At 19.0% G+C, this 19311-nt stretch overlaps 4 protein-coding genes across 4 annotated transcripts; 2 read left to right on the forward strand and 2 right to left on the reverse strand.

Annotated features, from left to right (window-relative positions):
• Window positions 1–700: 700 nt before the first annotated feature.
• Window positions 701–3925, reverse strand: PF3D7_1013900 (translation initiation factor eIF-2B subunit delta, putative; the record flags this gene model as incomplete). The annotated part of the gene is made up of 1 exon (XM_001347385.1): window positions 701–3925. One exon carries the CDS (start codon window positions 3923–3925, stop codon window positions 701–703), a length of 3225 nt encoding a protein of 1074 aa, XP_001347421.1.
• A 1935-nt stretch (window positions 3926–5860) lies between these two features.
• Window positions 5861–7593, reverse strand: PF3D7_1014000 (GDP-L-fucose synthase; the record flags this gene model as incomplete). The annotated part of the gene is made up of 7 exons (XM_024473280.1): window positions 5861–5916; window positions 6062–6128; window positions 6246–6281; window positions 6391–6455; window positions 6595–6771; window positions 6850–7132; window positions 7243–7593. 7 exons carry the CDS (start codon window positions 7591–7593, stop codon window positions 5861–5863), a joined length of 1035 nt encoding a protein of 344 aa, XP_024329091.1.
• Window positions 7594–10181: 2588 nt separating this feature from the next.
• Window positions 10182–14549, forward strand: PF3D7_1014100 (merozoite surface protein MSA180; the record flags this gene model as incomplete). The annotated part of the gene is made up of 1 exon (XM_001347387.1): window positions 10182–14549. The coding sequence occupies one exon, from the start codon at window positions 10182–10184 to the stop codon at window positions 14547–14549; it is 4368 nt and encodes a 1455-aa protein (XP_001347423.1).
• Window positions 14550–15559: 1010 nt separating this feature from the next.
• PF3D7_1014200 (male gamete fusion factor HAP2, putative) lies at window positions 15560–18375 on the forward strand (the record flags this gene model as incomplete). The annotated part of the gene is made up of 2 exons (XM_001347388.1): window positions 15560–15799; window positions 15946–18375. 2 exons carry the CDS (start codon window positions 15560–15562, stop codon window positions 18373–18375), a joined length of 2670 nt encoding a protein of 889 aa, XP_001347424.1.
• Between the last annotated feature and the right edge of the window lie 936 nt (window positions 18376–19311).

Raw genomic sequence — 19311 nt, forward strand, 5'->3', positions numbered from 1 at the left:
ATACATAATAATTAAATATTTTCATTTTCTTTATTTTTTTTATAAGAACAGATTAAAAGTTGTGTTTTAATCTTTTAAAAATTTCATTTTTTCAAAATGTTATTATTATGATAATGATGTTATTTTATAATGATAACATTAATGGTTATGCAAATATTGATATCTCTTTACATTTATAAAAATATGTGTAATAAAATTATTCGTCTTTTATATTTATATATTAAAAATTAGCAAGATAATAAATATCATTTTTTTTTTTTTTTTCATGGTATTCTTTTAAATTATGATGGTATATGTAAGGGATATGAAAATATTTAAGGATCATTCAAAATGAATAAAAAAATATAAAAATCTAACAAAAAATGTTAATGTTTTTATAAAAAAAAAAAAAAAAATTATATATATATATATATATAAAACGAATATATTTAATTTAACAATATATTTTCCAAAAAAATTAAAATATATAAATTCTATATATAATCGATAAAAATATATATATTATAAATAATTAATAAAAATATATAAATATATATATATATATATATATATATATAAGTATATATATTTATACAATTAAACGGATATCATAGTACTGAAAAAATAAAGAATACATAAAATAAAAATAAAAACTTATAATTATTATTCTTTGAAAAAAAAAAAAAAAAAAAAAAAAAATGTAAATAAATAAATAAGATTATTATATATTATTATGAATAAAAGCATTTAAAGCATTTTTATTTGAACTTGTATAGAGACCTACTTCGGTCACAATATAATTAATATATTTGAGAGGGGTAACATCATTACATATATTTGCTACATAAAAAGATTTATCATTATTTGAATTAATTTTATTTATATGTGAGAATACAGATGTAAATAAATTAGTGTCGTTATGTTTATCAGTACAAACATTTTTTATATTCACATTTCCAATAGACTTACATATTGAATGGCAAATATCATTACAACATATTTGATCCTTATCATTTTCATCAATATTTTGATCTGTTGATGTATTTATATTACTTGATTTAATATCAAAATGATTTTTAAAATTTAAGGAATAGGTACTTTTTTCAAAATTATTTTTACCATTCTTTAAATTAAAAAATACCTTATTTTTTTTATTAATCACTTTACTATTATTATTATTATTATTATTATTATTATTATCAGATGATATAGTTTGAGATACATTTTTATAATTTATCTTTACCATAGTTTTTTCATTTTTTATTTCATGAGATAAATATGTTTGTTGTTTTAAGATACTTTTTGTTGATCCAGTAGTAAATGTACTATTACTACTAACTGTGTTAATTTCTTTAACATAATTTAAGGATATTTTTTCTTCTTTTGTTTTCGAATTTTTTTTTTCCATTTCTATATCATTTATGTTATTCATTTGATGAATATATTTTTCTTGTACATCCGTTATATTTGTTTTTTCTTCTTTAAAATTTTTTGTACAGCAAGTTATATTTGATTCGTTATTATTAGTAACATTTTGACATTTTACTAATGTATCTGTAGATTCATGAAATTTCGTTGTTTCGATATGACGTGTATAAGAAGATGATTTGTAATTATTACAATGTTCTATCTTACTTTCATATTTCATTTTCATTTCATTGGTAATACGCTCATTTGAGTATTGAATATATAATTTTTGTGGTTCGGTTTCTTTTAGATTTTCTGTTTTTTGGTCTTCTAACGAAGCATTAGATTTGTTAAATAAAGTTTTGTTTGAACTTTTTAATTCGTCCTCAAGTTGTTCTCCTTTGCGTTCTTTTGTGTCTTTGATTTTTTTGACGTCTTCATTTTCAACATATTTCACATTTTGAATGTCTTCCATTGTCTTGTCCTCAATTACTGCCTTGGCTTCATCCTGTTCCCATTCTTCTTTATTATTTTTTTTCTTTTTATTTAGTGCCTTTTCATTCAGCGCAAAAGGAGATCCGGAGGTCGAAATATATCTAACGGTTGGTTTTTTATATTTTGTATTTATATTATTAAATAATATATTCTTTTTCTTTATATCAGAAAAAGAATGTATAAAGTTATTTAATTTTTTATTAAAGTGGGTACCTCCCTCTACATTTTTATTACACTTTTGATCACATTTATGTGGATTCGAATGATGATGATAATGATGCATATACATATAATCATATATATCTAAATTATTATTTATATTATTCATACTGAAACTATCAATAAGTATTTTATTACTTATTTTATAAGTTTCACAAACAATATATACATCAACATTATTTAAATTAGAAATCATACAAATGATACTAGTACCTACATGCCCATAAACACTATTATGTATAATTGCATCAATACCTAATAACACTTTTGTACATCTTCTAATATTATAAAATAAACCACCAATTAAAGTATACGTAACTGATATTCCTAATTTGGTATATAATTTTATATTATACGAATTTTTATATGGTTCTGAATCAACTAAAATGATTTCAAATTTTTTTCCATTTCTTTTTGCCTTTATAATTGAAAGATATATATCATAATCAAATGTATATATTAAAATAACATCATGGTTTTCTATAATGTGATTTGATACATAATTAGATATGTTTATAGAAGGTATAACTATTTTTGTTCGAATATAATTGTTAATATTGTTTGTTATAATTTCTTTAGTCTCTTCTAAAACATTTTTCCCTATATGTTCAGATATCATATTTTTAAACCATCTTATAACTTCTCCCATACTAACACTATGTTTTTTACACATAATAATATAATTTATTTCCTTATCTATCACAACTTTCATATGTTTATTTATAGGCTCATATGGGGGTAATGTATAATCTTTAATAAATGATTTTAAAGCAATAAGCAAATCCACATTCCTATGATTATGTGTAGTAATTGAACATTTATTAAAAAATATTCCTGTCCTTAATATATTCGGATGAATCTCATTTTGATTAAGATCTAATAATATCTTATCATACATATTTATTTTATCAAATACTTTAAAATTATATATATCTACAAAGTTGCTTTTTTCATGTGATAAAAAATGATATTGATTTGAATTACAAAAATTTAATTTTACATTAACAAAATTTTGAACAGGGCACGCACATAGTTGGTTCTCACTATAATTATTATTACTATTATTATTATTATTATTATTATTATTATTTATGTTGGTGCTTTTATTATTATTACTAATATGTCTCAAAGTTACATTCATTTTAACCTTATTACAATTTTCCACATTTGTCATGTTTTTTATATTTTCTTTACTTTCTTTATTTTCCTTATTTTCTTTTGCTTCATTGTGATCTTCTGTGGTGCCATCATTTTTCTTTCTCTCTTCATCCCGGTATTCCAAATTACTGGAGTCGCTAAAATGAGGACATTCATTTAATAAGCAACTGTTCAATGTCTTTGCATTATTTTTATTTGTTGTTACAATAATTTTATTGCTATTTGAACTGTTTTTAGAAGTTTTATTGGATTCATTTAAATTTATTTTTTTTATATTATAATATATATTGTAAGGGAAATTATTATCATCCCCATCACTACTATAATAATAATAAATATTTTTTTTTTCTTCTAACTGCTTCGATGTGTCTTCATATAAAGATTTACAAATAAAACACCGATGTTCATTAAAATAAGTACATTTATAAATATTATTTATAATACATAAAATAGAGTAAAATGCTGTATTCTTCTCATTATATGGTTTAATAAAACTTTTAAATAAAGTATGTAAAAAAGTTTTCTTACTAATATTTTTATTTAATGTTGATGCTTTTACATACTTATCATTCTTTATAATATTCTTTTTAAATTTCTCTTTATTTATTTTTCCATTCACCCTTTTTTTTTTTCTCTTGGCAAAGGTTGAATAGGATTTATCATCCATTTTTTATAGCCATAGAGAAAATAAATAAATAAAAAACATATATAAATTAAAATATATATAGAAAAAATAAAAATGAAAATAAAAATATATACAAGCAAACACACGTAATATATATTATATATATATATATATATATATATTTATTTATTTATCAACGTGCAATGTCAATAAAAAAAGAATATACACTCTATATTTATATGAACCAAATCTTATTTTTATTATAACAATGCAAAACATAAAAATACAAAAATACAATTTTATCTATTATTTTATAAATATAGCTATTTCAAAATTTTATCCATTTTATACTTCAAAATGTTTATTTATGTAAGAAGAAAAATAGGACTTTATAAAATATAAAATAAATAAATAAATAATATATATATATATATATATAATATATATAACACAAAATTGTTGTATAAGTGTTAATAAGTAAATTCGTATATCTATTATAAAAAAATATTATATATATAATATATATATATAATATATATTTATATATATCAAAAAAACATTGTCAAAATATATTTATACATATATATATTATATATATATATGGCATTTGTATTTGTTTTTTTTTTTTTTTTTTTCTAATTTTTCACCTTTCAAATATTTTATTATATATATTTTTTTTTATTATTATTTAAAAAATAATGTAATTGAATATTAATATATAATAATATATTACATATATTAAATGATGCATACGTTATATATAAAATATCCTTAAAGTGATGAGATATTTATAAAGAGATTATTTTTTATTCTCTCTTAAAATAAAAACATAAATAAAAAGAAATTATAATGAATGCAATTTTTTATAAATTAAACTTATACATCAAGGATAAAAAAAAAAAATAATAAAAAAAAATTGAAAAAAAAAAATAGATTGAATAATAAAATTTTATTTTTCAAGAATATGTCATGAAATAATAATATATTATTTTGTATTTTTTTAATTTCTAAATTTATCGTTTTTTATTAATTATATATTATTATACATTTTATTTATTGTGTTTTTATATTTCATCATTAAATTTTACATATCTTATTAATTTTTAAAACATAATTTATTTTATTATTATTTTTTTTATATTATATTTTTATTAAATTATTATTTTAAAAAAAATTATGAAGTATTTATACATTCAGATATTATTTTTATTATATATCTATCCTTTCATACAATTGTGATAGAAATATATTTTTAAAAGAATAATAAAAAAAAAATATATAACATAACCATTTTGAAATATAATTTCGTTCAATATTTTTATAACGATAAGATTTTTACATCTCATATTTTTCTTATTCCTTTGGAATAATTTTTTAACATTATAAAGAAAAAAAATAAAATAACACTAGGATACCAAACATAATATAAATTTTGATTTATATGTATTATATTATTTATAAAGATATTTTCATTATTATGTATTTATTTTATGATTTTCTTACAAATGTTTATTTAATAAAAAAATATTTATAAATAAATAAAAATAAATAATATATATAACAGTTCACTTATTAACACGTGTACAACAATTTTGTGTTATATATATATATATATATATATAATGTCCTTATAAATAAGTTGAGGTTCAATATTTTTTATTAATTAAAAAGTTATGTTAAAAAGAAAGAATTGAAGAAAAAAAAGATGAATAAATTTTCATTACAATAATATTATATAACGGTTTATTATCTTTTAAAAATATGTATTACAGTAATGCAACTCTTTTTATATTTTTACGTGTATTTACTGTTTTGGGGTTTATATTATATTATATATATATATATATATATATATTTATTTATTTATTTATTTATTTATTTAGAATTAAAGTAATAATATATATAGCTTTTTATTAATATATTATGTTATATATATATATTATTTTATATATTATAATATAAAACTCGTTCCATTTTTTATTTTCTTACATTTTTGTATTCGTCAATAAACCAATCAATAGTTTCTTTCAATCCTGAAATTATTTTAAAAATGGGAAATACATATATGAAAAATATATATATATATATATATTTATTTATTTTTATATTAGTGTTATATTTTGTATGATCTAATATCTTTATGAGATGTTCTTCATTTTTTTATTTTTCAAAATAAACCATTATCTAATTCAGTAAATGTAAATGAATTATCCAACAACTTCATTAATGTGTCATTACTAGAAGTCTGAAAAATGTAGAAATATAGTATTACACTTTTTTATAAAAAATATCTACGTATATTTTTTTGAAAAAAAATTTCATATATTAAAATATTTCTTATATAATGTTATTATTTTAAAACCTTCTTATGAATTCCATTGTCTTTTGTTGTATCAAACTAAAAAAATAACAAATAAATAAATATACATATATATATATATATATATTTATTTATTTATTTATTTATATATTTGTATATGGTTCATTATATATAGAATTCTATTTACCAATATTTTATTATTAAATTTTAAATAATATTTAATTTTGTCAGCCAGCTCCTTTATGCTTAATTCTAAATATAAGAATAGTAGAGAAGCATATATACTGCGATCATACAAATATATATTATATAGCCATATTTATTTATATAAAAAAAAAATATATTGAAAAATAATATATATATATATATATATATATATATTTAATTATACCATTTGAAGGAAGGTTAGTGGAAAATATAATATTATAAATATTATCTTTTATAATTGTTAAATTTTTTGAATAATAATGATTAAGTATATAATATAATATTTTATTAACATCTATGTTGTAAATAAATTGTCTCACCGCACTTCCGTCCCCCAAAAGATATACATTCGTATTGTTCACTAAGAAAAAAAATAATACATAAATAAATAAATAAATATACATATATATATATATATATATATATATATATTATATACCTTTAGCTAGATACATTTTATGTATTATTGATGGTATAACGTGCGCATTTTCTAAATTAAAATTATCATATTTCCCGTATATGTTTGTAGGTATTATACATATCCATTCATAATTATATTTTTCTCTGTAAAATCTAACCAAAACTTCTAGTACTCTTTTTGATACACTATATCCTTCGTTACTTTGGTGACATTTACCGTCATGAATTTTTTCTTCAGTTAATGGTAGAGAACAATTTACAGGGAAAATACAAGTAGATAAAGTAAAAATACCTCTACTAATCTATATTGTTAAAATAAATAAAAATATATACATAAATATTTATGTTTACATTTTCCATCTTTCTTTTTGTTTTATTATTTTTATTTTATTTTATTTTTTTTTCTTTTTACTGAATATTTGTGGCACAGTTTAATTACATTCATACTAATTTCTAAATTGTTAATGAGAAAATCTAAGTTGTTATTTTTGTTTGCATATAATCCTCCTACATGTGCAGCGAAATGTATTATGTCAGTAAAATTATATTTTTCAAAAACAAGTTTACTTTTATCATAATCTTTCAAATCACACATTTCCGAACTTAAGAATATATATTTAGTAATAATGTTTTTATTTTCATTTGAGTTAACAATTATTTCATTTTCCTTTTCTATAATATTCTTATTTTCATTTTTTATTACTTCACGTAAACTGCTTCCTAACAAACCTGTTCCACCAGTTACAAGACAAATTCGTGTCATACTATATATATATATATATATATATATATATTTATTTATTTATTTATTTAAAAGTATAAATAATATAATTTGTATATTATAGTGGAGGAACATATTATAATCATATACCTTATAAAAAAAAATGGCAATTCTTATTAAGTTTTTATATGGAATTTATGAAATAGTTATGGCAATGAGAAGAAAAAATGAGCAATTTGTTGCATACACATACTATATATTAGATATATATAATATTTATATATTATTAAACTAAAAGTCAAAAATTAATTGTGAACGTTATAACATGGAAGAAGTGATTTTTTCAATAAAATGAAAATACATGTATATGAGTATATTTATTAATATATAGAATAAAAATAGCGTTAAAAGTAAACCATCTTATTTTATTTCATTTTATATTATTTTATTTCATTTATTTTTTTTTTTTTTAAATATTGAAAAATAAATATAGGCATTTTAACAAATGCATTTGTATACCAACATATTATACACACCTTTATATTTTTTTTACATATGACTTATTTAAAAAAAAAAAAAAATTCTGTTGAAAAGGATGAATAAAGAATATTAATTTTAATATAAAATATATAAAAATATAATAGGTAATTTTAAAAATTGCTTTAATACATTTTTCTTTTTTTTTTATTATACATTATGACAACATAGGAAATAAATAGAGTTTCATATTTTCCCTTGTTCTTTTTGTCAAATATGTAAATATTTAATCCATATTGTGTATAAATTTATACATTTATAATTAATGTTATATATATAACGTTTTCTTTCTTCTTTTTTTTTGACCTATTTATTATATAAAGTTTCACACATTATTTGTTCAAACATTAATACAAAATATATCTATATATATATATATATATATATATATATATATAAATGTATACATTCATATATTTATTTATTTTTTTATATAATAAAATTTTTATATAAATTAATTACATTTTTTTTAATATTTGTAAGAAATTTATAAATAGAAAAAAAATAAAAAATAATATTATGTAGGAGACACATCTTTAAACTATTATTAACTATTTTTTTTTATTATTTTTTTTTATTCATGTCGAACATTAATTATAATTACTTTAGGAGTTAAATAAATTCCTTGTAAAATAAAAAATAAAAGTAATAGACAATTTGAGTTACATGGGATTCAAGTACTTTTCAACATAAAAATAAAATATAAAGACATTACCTTTATTATACTAAAAATTATTATTTTAAAAGAAAAGAAAAATTAAAATAGAATAATTCTGTCATGTTTTTCCTTTTTTTTTTTTTTTTCTTTTTTATTTGTGTACATCTGTGAAAAACACCATATGAAGAAAAAAATTAATTTATTTCTCGGATCGATTTATTGAATTTTTTTCTTTCTTATTTACATATTAAAATAAACAATGTTGAAAAAAATAAAAACAAAAACTTCCTAACTTCACACTTCTACACATCATTAAAATAGATGAAGAACAAAAAAAAAATTGTACACAATTTTTTAAAATTTTATTTTTTCCAACAATAAAAAACAAAGAATTAGATACACATATAAAAAAATAATAAGTTCCTAAAAAATTGAAAACAAAAGGGAAAATATAAATAATTCATGAGTAATATTTTATTTTATTTTATTTCATTTTTTTTTTTTTTTTTTTTTTTGTCTATAATATATATTTAGAATCTCAGGTCTATTTTATGAATAATACATTTATAGAAATTAACACATATTAATTTTATTTTTTTGAATCTTTTTTTATGAATAATTAAATTTGTAATATATAAACATTAATTATTTTTTTTATAATTATATATATATATAATAAATTTTATTCTAAATATAAAATTTTAAATATTATATAAAATTCATAATTATAAAAAAGAAACTACATAATAAACTATAATATTATATATAATTCATAGATGTTGTATAGTTATCTCCATAATTTTGTCAACATTAAGAAATATTAAAAAAAAAGAAAAAAAAAAAAAAAAAAAAAAAAATTATGTTGTAAATATTATATATTAATCATATATTTATTTATTTGCATATACATATATATATATATATATATATATATATATATATATATATGTTTTTTGTTCAACTATATTGTATTTAATTCATAGTATTAAATATATACACACATATATACATATAGATATCTTATTATTTTTTATTATGTTATATATTTTAATTTTTTTTTTTTTTCTTTTTGTTGTAATAGAAAATTGTTATTAAAAATATATGTTTGATAGAATTTTCTAAATTTTTTTTGTTTTTTTTATTCTTATGATTTCTTATTTGTATTTGTTAGCTATTAATTTTAAAACCGTTTTTATTTACTTTTTTTTAATAATTAAAATATTATATACCTATAATTTTGATGTCTTTTTTTAGGCGCACATATATATATAGTATATATATATACATACATATATATATATATATATATTTTTTTTTTTTATGGTTCATTGTCCCTTTTTGTAGTGTATAATTTATATTTTAGGTACATGATTTTACTACAGTCCTAATATTTATATAAAATAATATACAATTTAATATACGATTAAATCTTATAATGAATCGAATATTTTATTTTTGTTTGTTTACTATTTTGTTTTGGTTATCTCTTGTATCTGGTGAAAATGTTAATAATAAAAACTGTAATGAGAAAAATAGGAAAGCTATTTTATTAGCTTTATTAAAAAATTCATTAGTAGATAATAAGGATTATAACAATAGTGAAGAATTAAAGTATGCATTGGAACATATCCAGAATTCTGAATTATATCCAAAGGATTCGAAAAAATTTGACAAATTTATTGATGAATTTTTTAGTTATTATAATATTCATGTAAATTTTACTGATGAAGAAAAAAGAATATTACATATATCAGGTGTCTTCAAAGAATTTTATGTAGATGTAGATAATTTAAATAAAGATGAAATGAAAGAATATTTTAAGAAAAATTATGAAAAAGGTCTTTCTTTAATTAATTTAATAGTTCATAGTAATTTAATAATTCAACAATTTGATCATGATATTATAGATAAAAAAAAAGTACATGAACAAAACACAAATACAAATAAAACTTTAGAATATATATCTGATAATTTAAATGATCTAATTAATTTCAAAAATATTCATTTAAATAATAATTCCACTGGAGATTTTATTATCAAATTATATACAAATTATGTGAATTATATTAACCCTTATCAAACAAACCCTTTGCCAAATACACCCCACTATTACGAACATAAAAATTTTCATACGAAAGAACATTATATATACGACGAGGAAATAGTTAATCCAAATATGGATAATATAAATACACACACTGAAGAGGATAATGTGTATGTATCAGCTACAAAAGGAAATCAAAAAGAAGAAACTGAAAAAAAAGAAAATCATGAAAATAATAATGCAATTAATCCTAAATATATGAATTATGAAACATATTATAAAAAAATATTCAATGCCATATTTGAACAAATAGATAAACTAAATAAAACACTTTTTGAAATTAAAAATAAAAATAACAGTGAAACAAATGAAAATATTTCTGAATCAAATTCTGGAAATCCAGAATTAAACAATGAAAATAGCTATTCTGTAAAATTGTCCAGTTCGTCACCCAATTCAACTAACAAAGAATCTTTAATCTTTCCATATACTTATTACAATCCATATTATATGTTCAGATTAACTAATAATTTTAAAGAAAATGATGAAGGTTTAAAAAATGAAAACAATATCAACAATAATGAAGATAACCAAAATGATAATATGAACATAGTTTTGGGGAAAATACATAATATTTTAAAAGATTTTAATATTAATGAAAATATTATGACTAATAAAATGTCAGCACCACTTATAATGACAATCATTTTAAATTTTTTCAAAAAATATATGGCTGAAAATAAATTTAATCTTCCAATGTCATCAGAGGTTGAAAATAAAATTAACAAATCCAATAATAAAGCATTATTACAACAAAGTAATAAAGATACACCAATACATAAAAAAAAAGAAATTAGAAATAAAAAAATACAAACAAAAGTAGACGTAATTGATGAAAAGACAAAAAAAAAAATTGCAAATACTATTTATGTAAATGTTGGACAAAGTGGTATTAATGGATTTTTTAATTTTTTTGATTTTAGAGAAAAATCTATAGATAGCAATATCTTTGATTTGTTACATGTAATGGAAGATATGAAAATATTTGATATTTTCCAAACTATTATATTTATTCAAAAATTTACAGAAAATGTATGTGCATCTTATTGTATGAATATTACCGATGTGCTAGAATTATCACACTATGATATGATATTTTATGATAAAATGGTTTTCCATTTTAGTAAGGATGGAATGATGATAAAGACGGATAAAAAATATTTATATAATTTAAAAGAATTTGAAAATATACTTAATTTATTAAATATAAATGCTAATACCATAGCATTAAATTGTACTTGTAAATTTTATGTAGACGTTAATTATACATATTCTGAACAATATAAAATGCATTTAAAAGGATATCTCCATAAAATGAATGAATTTGATTATATTAATAATTTTTCAGCATCGTATCTTTTAAATCAATTAATAATTTTCCAAGATAAATTTAATTATATTAAAATGAATGGAAAACTACCTATTGATGATCCAAAAAATATATATAATATGAATAATGTACACGATACAGCATATTATCATAATTCTAGATATTTCCCAACCAAAGATATGCCAAGTTTAGAAGACAATTTTTATGAACACCTTAAATATCCTGATATAAATACTATTCATATTTATTATAATGCTTCCCCAGTTAAATTAAATGAAGTGAATGATTTAAAAACTATAATTATTGATGAAATAAAATCGAAAATTTTCTATATTAATTCTTATAGAGTAGGAGATCAATTTTTCCCAACTTATAGTAATTTAGGAAAGGATGATCATGATTTAGAACATTCAGCAAAAAATTTTTATAACATATCTAATGAGAATGGCGATAATACATTCAATAATAATAACAACAATATGGATAACAAGAAACGTATGTATAATTATAATAAACATAAAGATAATGATAGCAGATATACAGATAATTCTAACAAAAATAGAGATAATTCTAACAAAAATAGAGATAATTATAATAGAAACAAAGATAAAAATAACACAAATAGGGATAATTACAACAGATATAAAGATAATAATTACTATTATAATAATAGTGATAATAATAACTATAATGAAAGAAAACGCTATATTAGGAAAAAAACATACAATAAATTAAGTTATTTTAATTTACCAAGCTTAAAATCAATATATAATAATAAAATTAAGGGAAATAGTGAAGAATTCTCATTTGATAATGAATTACCTGAACAAACTGAATCGTTTCCTTTAAATAAACCACAAGATCATGAAGCATTTTATAATTTAAAAAAACATCATACCAATGTGTATGAACCAAATGATGAAGAAAAGCAAAATGAACAAAAATTGAAGGATCAAATTAAGATTACATCAGATATTTTATATAAAGATATTGAAGAAAATAAAAATACGGAAGATGTCTTATTAATAGAAACTATAACTATTAATAATGGAACTACATCAAATACAATTGAAAATAATAAGGATAGTAATAAGGAAGCAGAAAATTCTAACACTGAACAAAATGATAATAATAACAATGATAATAATAACAACATAAATAATAATAATAATAATAATGATAATAAGGAAGAGGATATGAATGAGAACAATAATAATTCAAAAGTTACAGGTGACAGTGTAGAAAATATCAATGAACAAACAAATAATAATCAATATCCAAACACTGAATATAATACCATACAAAGATCTATTAATGCAAAATATTTGATTTTCTTTTTTAAAAATCTTCATGTATGGAAAACAGATTTATTTTGCCAGAATATAAATTATATGAATAACTACCTAAATAGTATACAATATAATAAAACTCTCACCTTTGATATAAATTATGACACAAATGCAGTAACTATATATTTTACTGATAATATTACTTATACTGTAAAAGTAAACTTAGAATATCTTGTATTTTTATTAGAAAAAATATCATTGATAACATTTGTAGAAGATTTATGTTCTCTCTTTGATACTGATAAAAAAAGAAATTATAAAAATTTAACTGAATTCTTAGAAAATACAGAACGTATAAATACATTTGTTAGAAATCATATGATGTTGTCTAATGAACAATTTATAAATAAAAATAAATATGCTAAGGAATTAGCAGAAATATCTACATCTAATCTCTTTTATCCTAAAAAAGATATTATTTTAAGATCCACACCTTATAACAATATTATATTAGATGAAAAAGATATATACCAAACTATTTTTATTTATATGGATGATATGTTAACAGAAAAAATGGTAAATGATACTTGGATTACACCTTACGCCTTTGTAGTCTATTCAAAATCCAAAAAAGACATGCAAGGAAATAATATTAAAATCGAACAAAATAAGAATATAACCAAATATTCTAGAAGTGCAATTGATAAATATGTGCATTATGAATATAAAAGAATTTCAGAAAACCTAAATCGCTTTTTTATGGAATCAAATTCAAATGCTCCTCAATTTAATGAAAATTATAAAGAATATACAATAATTATTTATAATGATAATCCATCTATGCCTAATATTGTACTTACTACAACGATTAATGTATTCAATGTTTCTTTCTTACAAAGCATAATGGAAATGTTATTAAATATTAAAGCCAACCAACAATTCTTTTCTTATAAAGGAAAATTCATACCAATCAATGCATTCATTACTTTAGAAAATAAAATCAACTACATATTCTTTAACTATATACCACTTGAAAATTATGTTAATAATGGAGATGCACTAGATTTTAGAAATCCATAGATATTATAAAATAAAAATAAATCATTTCTATTCATTCATTTTTTTTTTTTTTTTAAATGCGAAATATAAAGCAATGTTTAGTAGTAATACATATATAATTTGTATATAAAATAAACAAAATTCATAGTGAAAAGGTTACGTATAATATATATATATATATATATATATATATATATATATATATATATATGTTTATATACTGTCCTTTATTTATTTTTATTTTTTATATTTTATCATATATAAATACTTAAATTTTTTTTTTTATTTTTTCATTAATTTATTAAAATCATAAAAGAAAACGAATATATTTAAACTATATACTTTATAATTTTAATGAATATATTTAAAAAATATATTCTATATATATCAAATTTTTCATATTATACTGAACTTAATAAAAGTTTTTAATATATATATATATATTATTCCTTTATATTATCACCTTCTACAACTTCTAAGGTTATGTATATATAACTAGAATAAAAAAAACATAAAACGTCTTAACTAAAATATAATGTATAAATATATATACAAGGATGAATATATAACATTAAAAGAATATCTTAAATATATATCTTTTATTTATTTATAATGAAAAAACTCATTTGCACATTTATGTTATACTATAACAATTTTATTATATATATATAAATATATTTCAAATAATGTATGAATAAAAATTTAAGGAGAATAATTAAAAGTTTTTCTCATTACTTTTAGACAGAGAGAAAAAAAAAAAAAATTTTTAAATAAAACAAAAAGATAAATAAATTACTCACATATATATATATATATGTTGTATTCTACATATCTATTTTAATATTATAATTTTTTTTTTTTTTTTCAACTTAATATTTTGAAGTTCATAAAATATATATCTATTACATTTTAAATTAAAGCCTTCTAATGAATTAACATTTGTAAAGACCATATTAAAATGTATATATGCAATGAAAAATATTATATAACATTATTTCCTTCTTTTTTATAATATAATTATAATAATAAAAATGAACAAAAGGAAAAAGACAAAACACTTAAAAGTTAATTCTATATTGAGAATCTTTTTTTTTTTTTTCCTTATTTCTTTTCTTTTTAGTAATTGTAAATTAAATGATTATATAAGAACAAAATACCCATTCATTCAATTTGTATATTCTTATTCCAAAAAAAAGGTATGTACATCTTCTACAGATGATTCCACATGTCGTACTGTCGTTTATGGAGATTTAGATGTTTCTAATAATTCGGTTAGTATTGTTATATAGGTTAATGTAGAAAGCGTTTCGCGAAAATAAGGATATGAATGAATAATATATATATATGTATATATATATATATATATTTATGTTTCTATATCACTTACATGTAGTGCTATCCATTCTACTTTTAATAGGTGTTAAGGTTAAAGGTTTTAAGGTCTGAGGGGAAAGGCTATTTTGTTACTATTCGAAGAGACTATGTAACAATATCTTACTATCTGAAATATATGAAAGATATTCCTTTAAAGTATAGAGAAGTAGTTGATATATTTAATAATCATAAATATGAAAAATATACAGAGAAACAAATAAAGGATTTTACTTATAATTGTACTGCTATTAAAGTCGAAGATGCCAATAATACTGTAGGGGATTTTGCACCTCATTATCATGAATATACAAGAGGAGAATCTTGTATATGCCCTTCATATCATCTTTTTAAAAATGACAATTCAATAAAAAGAGCAAAATTAAAATGCACTTATTTTAATATGTTATTTACAGATAGTGCTATAGTATATAGCCGTCATTGTGCTATAATGGATTTGTTTTATTTTTCTGTTTATGAAATTGACTATCCTCCAATATTTAATACATATATAGATATAACAATACAAGAATATACATATGATGATGTATCAGGTATGTCACTGAATAAACATGATTTAGTTACAAAAGAAAAGAAATATGAAATAAATGATTCGATGTCTGAAATAAGAGACGATTATTTTGATCTTTGGTTATTTTTAAGAGGAGAAAGACATGGAAAAAGAACTTTAATTAATTTATCAAATGATTATGTTGTTATTCCATCTTCACCTTTAGATGATGCGGATGTAATAGAAACTGATGTTATGAGAAATTGTGGTTTGAAAGAAGATAATCCAGCTTTAAAAGGATGTGATTATAAACATGAATGTAACATTATACATCCATGTTTAGTAAAAGCAATGATGTTACCAAAATATCTTTTTGATTTAAGTGGTAAAACATGTAATAAATTAGGTGTATCGTTAAATAAATGGAGAAATTCTGATGGGAATTTTTGTGGTTCTTCAGCTGGGTATTGTTTATCTGAGAATTTGTTTAAATATTATTACATACATAAAACATCTGTTGGGAATAGAAAACCTTCGAAATATAAAATTAAAAATATATATGGGTCTGAACCACAGACAAAAGTCTATACATCTGCAAAATTACCTAATTATTTAAAAGATAAGGTAGATAGTAATAATAATAAATCTTATGATATTAATGATATAGATAATAAAATATTTTATAATGAAAACGCTGCTGCACATAGTCATTTTATTGATTACAAATATAATGGAAATCATACTGTTGAAATTAAATTCGAAACTAATGCATTAGAAGTACATGAAATCAGACCTGTGTCATATGGAACTATTACACATATTACTATACCAAAAGATTGTTCATCAAATCAAACAAATTCTAAAGAATGTATTCTTGTTGTACATACGTGGAATAATAATAAAACTATAGGAGCTAACTTCTCTTGTCATGTTTTATGTGTTGATAAAAGTACTCAACAAGTAGCAACACATATTAGTCCCATTAGTAAAATAAATGCACATATTGATGCAAATAAAAATTATGCCTTTTATTTCATTATTAAATTTTTAATAAATAAAAAAATAACAAGTAATTGTACAGCAATACTAAAAGATGCTGATGGTAGGGAATGTTCAAAACTTTCATTTAATTTAACATCTAAAGAAACAATAAATGTAGTAGAATCAGGAATAGTAGCACAACCTGTAGAAAGTGAAGCTCAAATAAATAAATATGATCCTGATGTATCAGGAGCATCTACGCCTACAGCTGATAAATGTGATTGTTATTTTAATTTATTATGTTATATACTTAATTTGAATACATGTGTTTCATATTATACTAAATTAATTAAAGATTACCTTGGAAGATTTGTAACGATAGCTATATTAATTTTTCTTGCACCATCCTTAATACCCCTGTTACCATTTATCATTAAATTTTTTATATCATGTGCATCTCTCCCAATGAAATTATTTTCCAACTTTTCTTCTTGGATGGAAAATAAAAAAAAAAGTAATAATAGTACAAAGCAAAATAAAAATTATTTTCAAAGGAAATATGAAAATTTCAAAAAAAAGAGAACAAATATGAAGAAAAATAAATGTACATCATCTTCCGTCTCTTCTTTAACAAATGTTTCAAGTATTTCTTCAAATAATACAATGAACAGTGATATAAAAAAGGACGTATCATTTAATAGGATTAAATCAAATAGGTACAATAAGGAGAATCATAAAAACAAAAAGAGGAAAACAAAAGGTAACCATAGTAAATATAGTGGTACCTCGATGGAGAGTACACTAACAAATACAAGTCCCTCAAGTACACCTGATAATTTAAGTGAATCTCATATAACATCTAATTCAAACAAAAATAATTATTCATCAAAAAAAAAAAACAAGTGTAATATGCTATATAAAAAAGAACATTCCAGGAAAAGTATAAGAAAAAAATCTATGGGGATATCTGAATATTCTTCTTAAGAATTACATAAGAGAGAAAAAAAATTAATGAACATGATACAGTCGTATATATATATTATATATATCTATGTGGATTTTATTTTATTTTTTTTTTAATTTTATATAAGGGATATAACCATTTTATATATGATCACTTAAGGAAGAAAAATAATTCAAATAACCACAAAGAACTATAAATATAAGAAAAAGGAAAATAATCTTTTAACATAACTGTCTTTGTATTTTATTTATTTTTTTTTTTTCTTTATGCCCATATATATAATATTAAATATATTTAAAATTTTATTTCTTTCATTTTCTTTTCTGCGAATATGATTTTAAAATTACTTAAATGCATATTTAATTTTTAAACATTTTTCTTTTTATATCATAAATGTAATATATTATGCTTATATCAATTATACATATGTGCTTAACTTTTATATTTTTTAAAAATTGAACTTTATTTATAATACTTTATATTAATAATAAAGAATTTCTTTTTTTTTCTTTTTTTTTCTTTTTTTTTCTTTTTTTTTCTTTTTTTTTCTTTTTTTTTCTTTTTTTTTCTTTTTCATTATGAAACAACATAAAATTAAAAAAAAAAATAAGAAAAAAAAATAAAATAACCACAAAATGGCATTATAAAATATATAACTTATAACATGTCACCTTTTATATTTACATTATTTAAATGAAGAATAATTTTTTTTTTACACTATTTAATCTTTTTATTAAAAACTTTTTTTTTTTTTTTTTTGTTCTTATGAGATTTTATATACACTTTTGTTCTAATATAAATAATTCGCGTAAAAATATAAATGTGTTATATTGATATGTATGTATAACTTTATTAGTTTTATGTATATATTATATCCAGTGTGCAAATTTATGTTCATAAATTTTTATAATATATATCTTTGTTTATTTTAATATTATATATATATATATATATAT

The sequence above is a fragment of the Plasmodium falciparum genome, assembly GCF_000002765.6.
Source record: "Plasmodium falciparum 3D7 genome assembly, chromosome: 10".
NCBI classification, from domain to species: Eukaryota; Apicomplexa; class Aconoidasida; order Haemosporida; family Plasmodiidae; genus Plasmodium; species Plasmodium falciparum.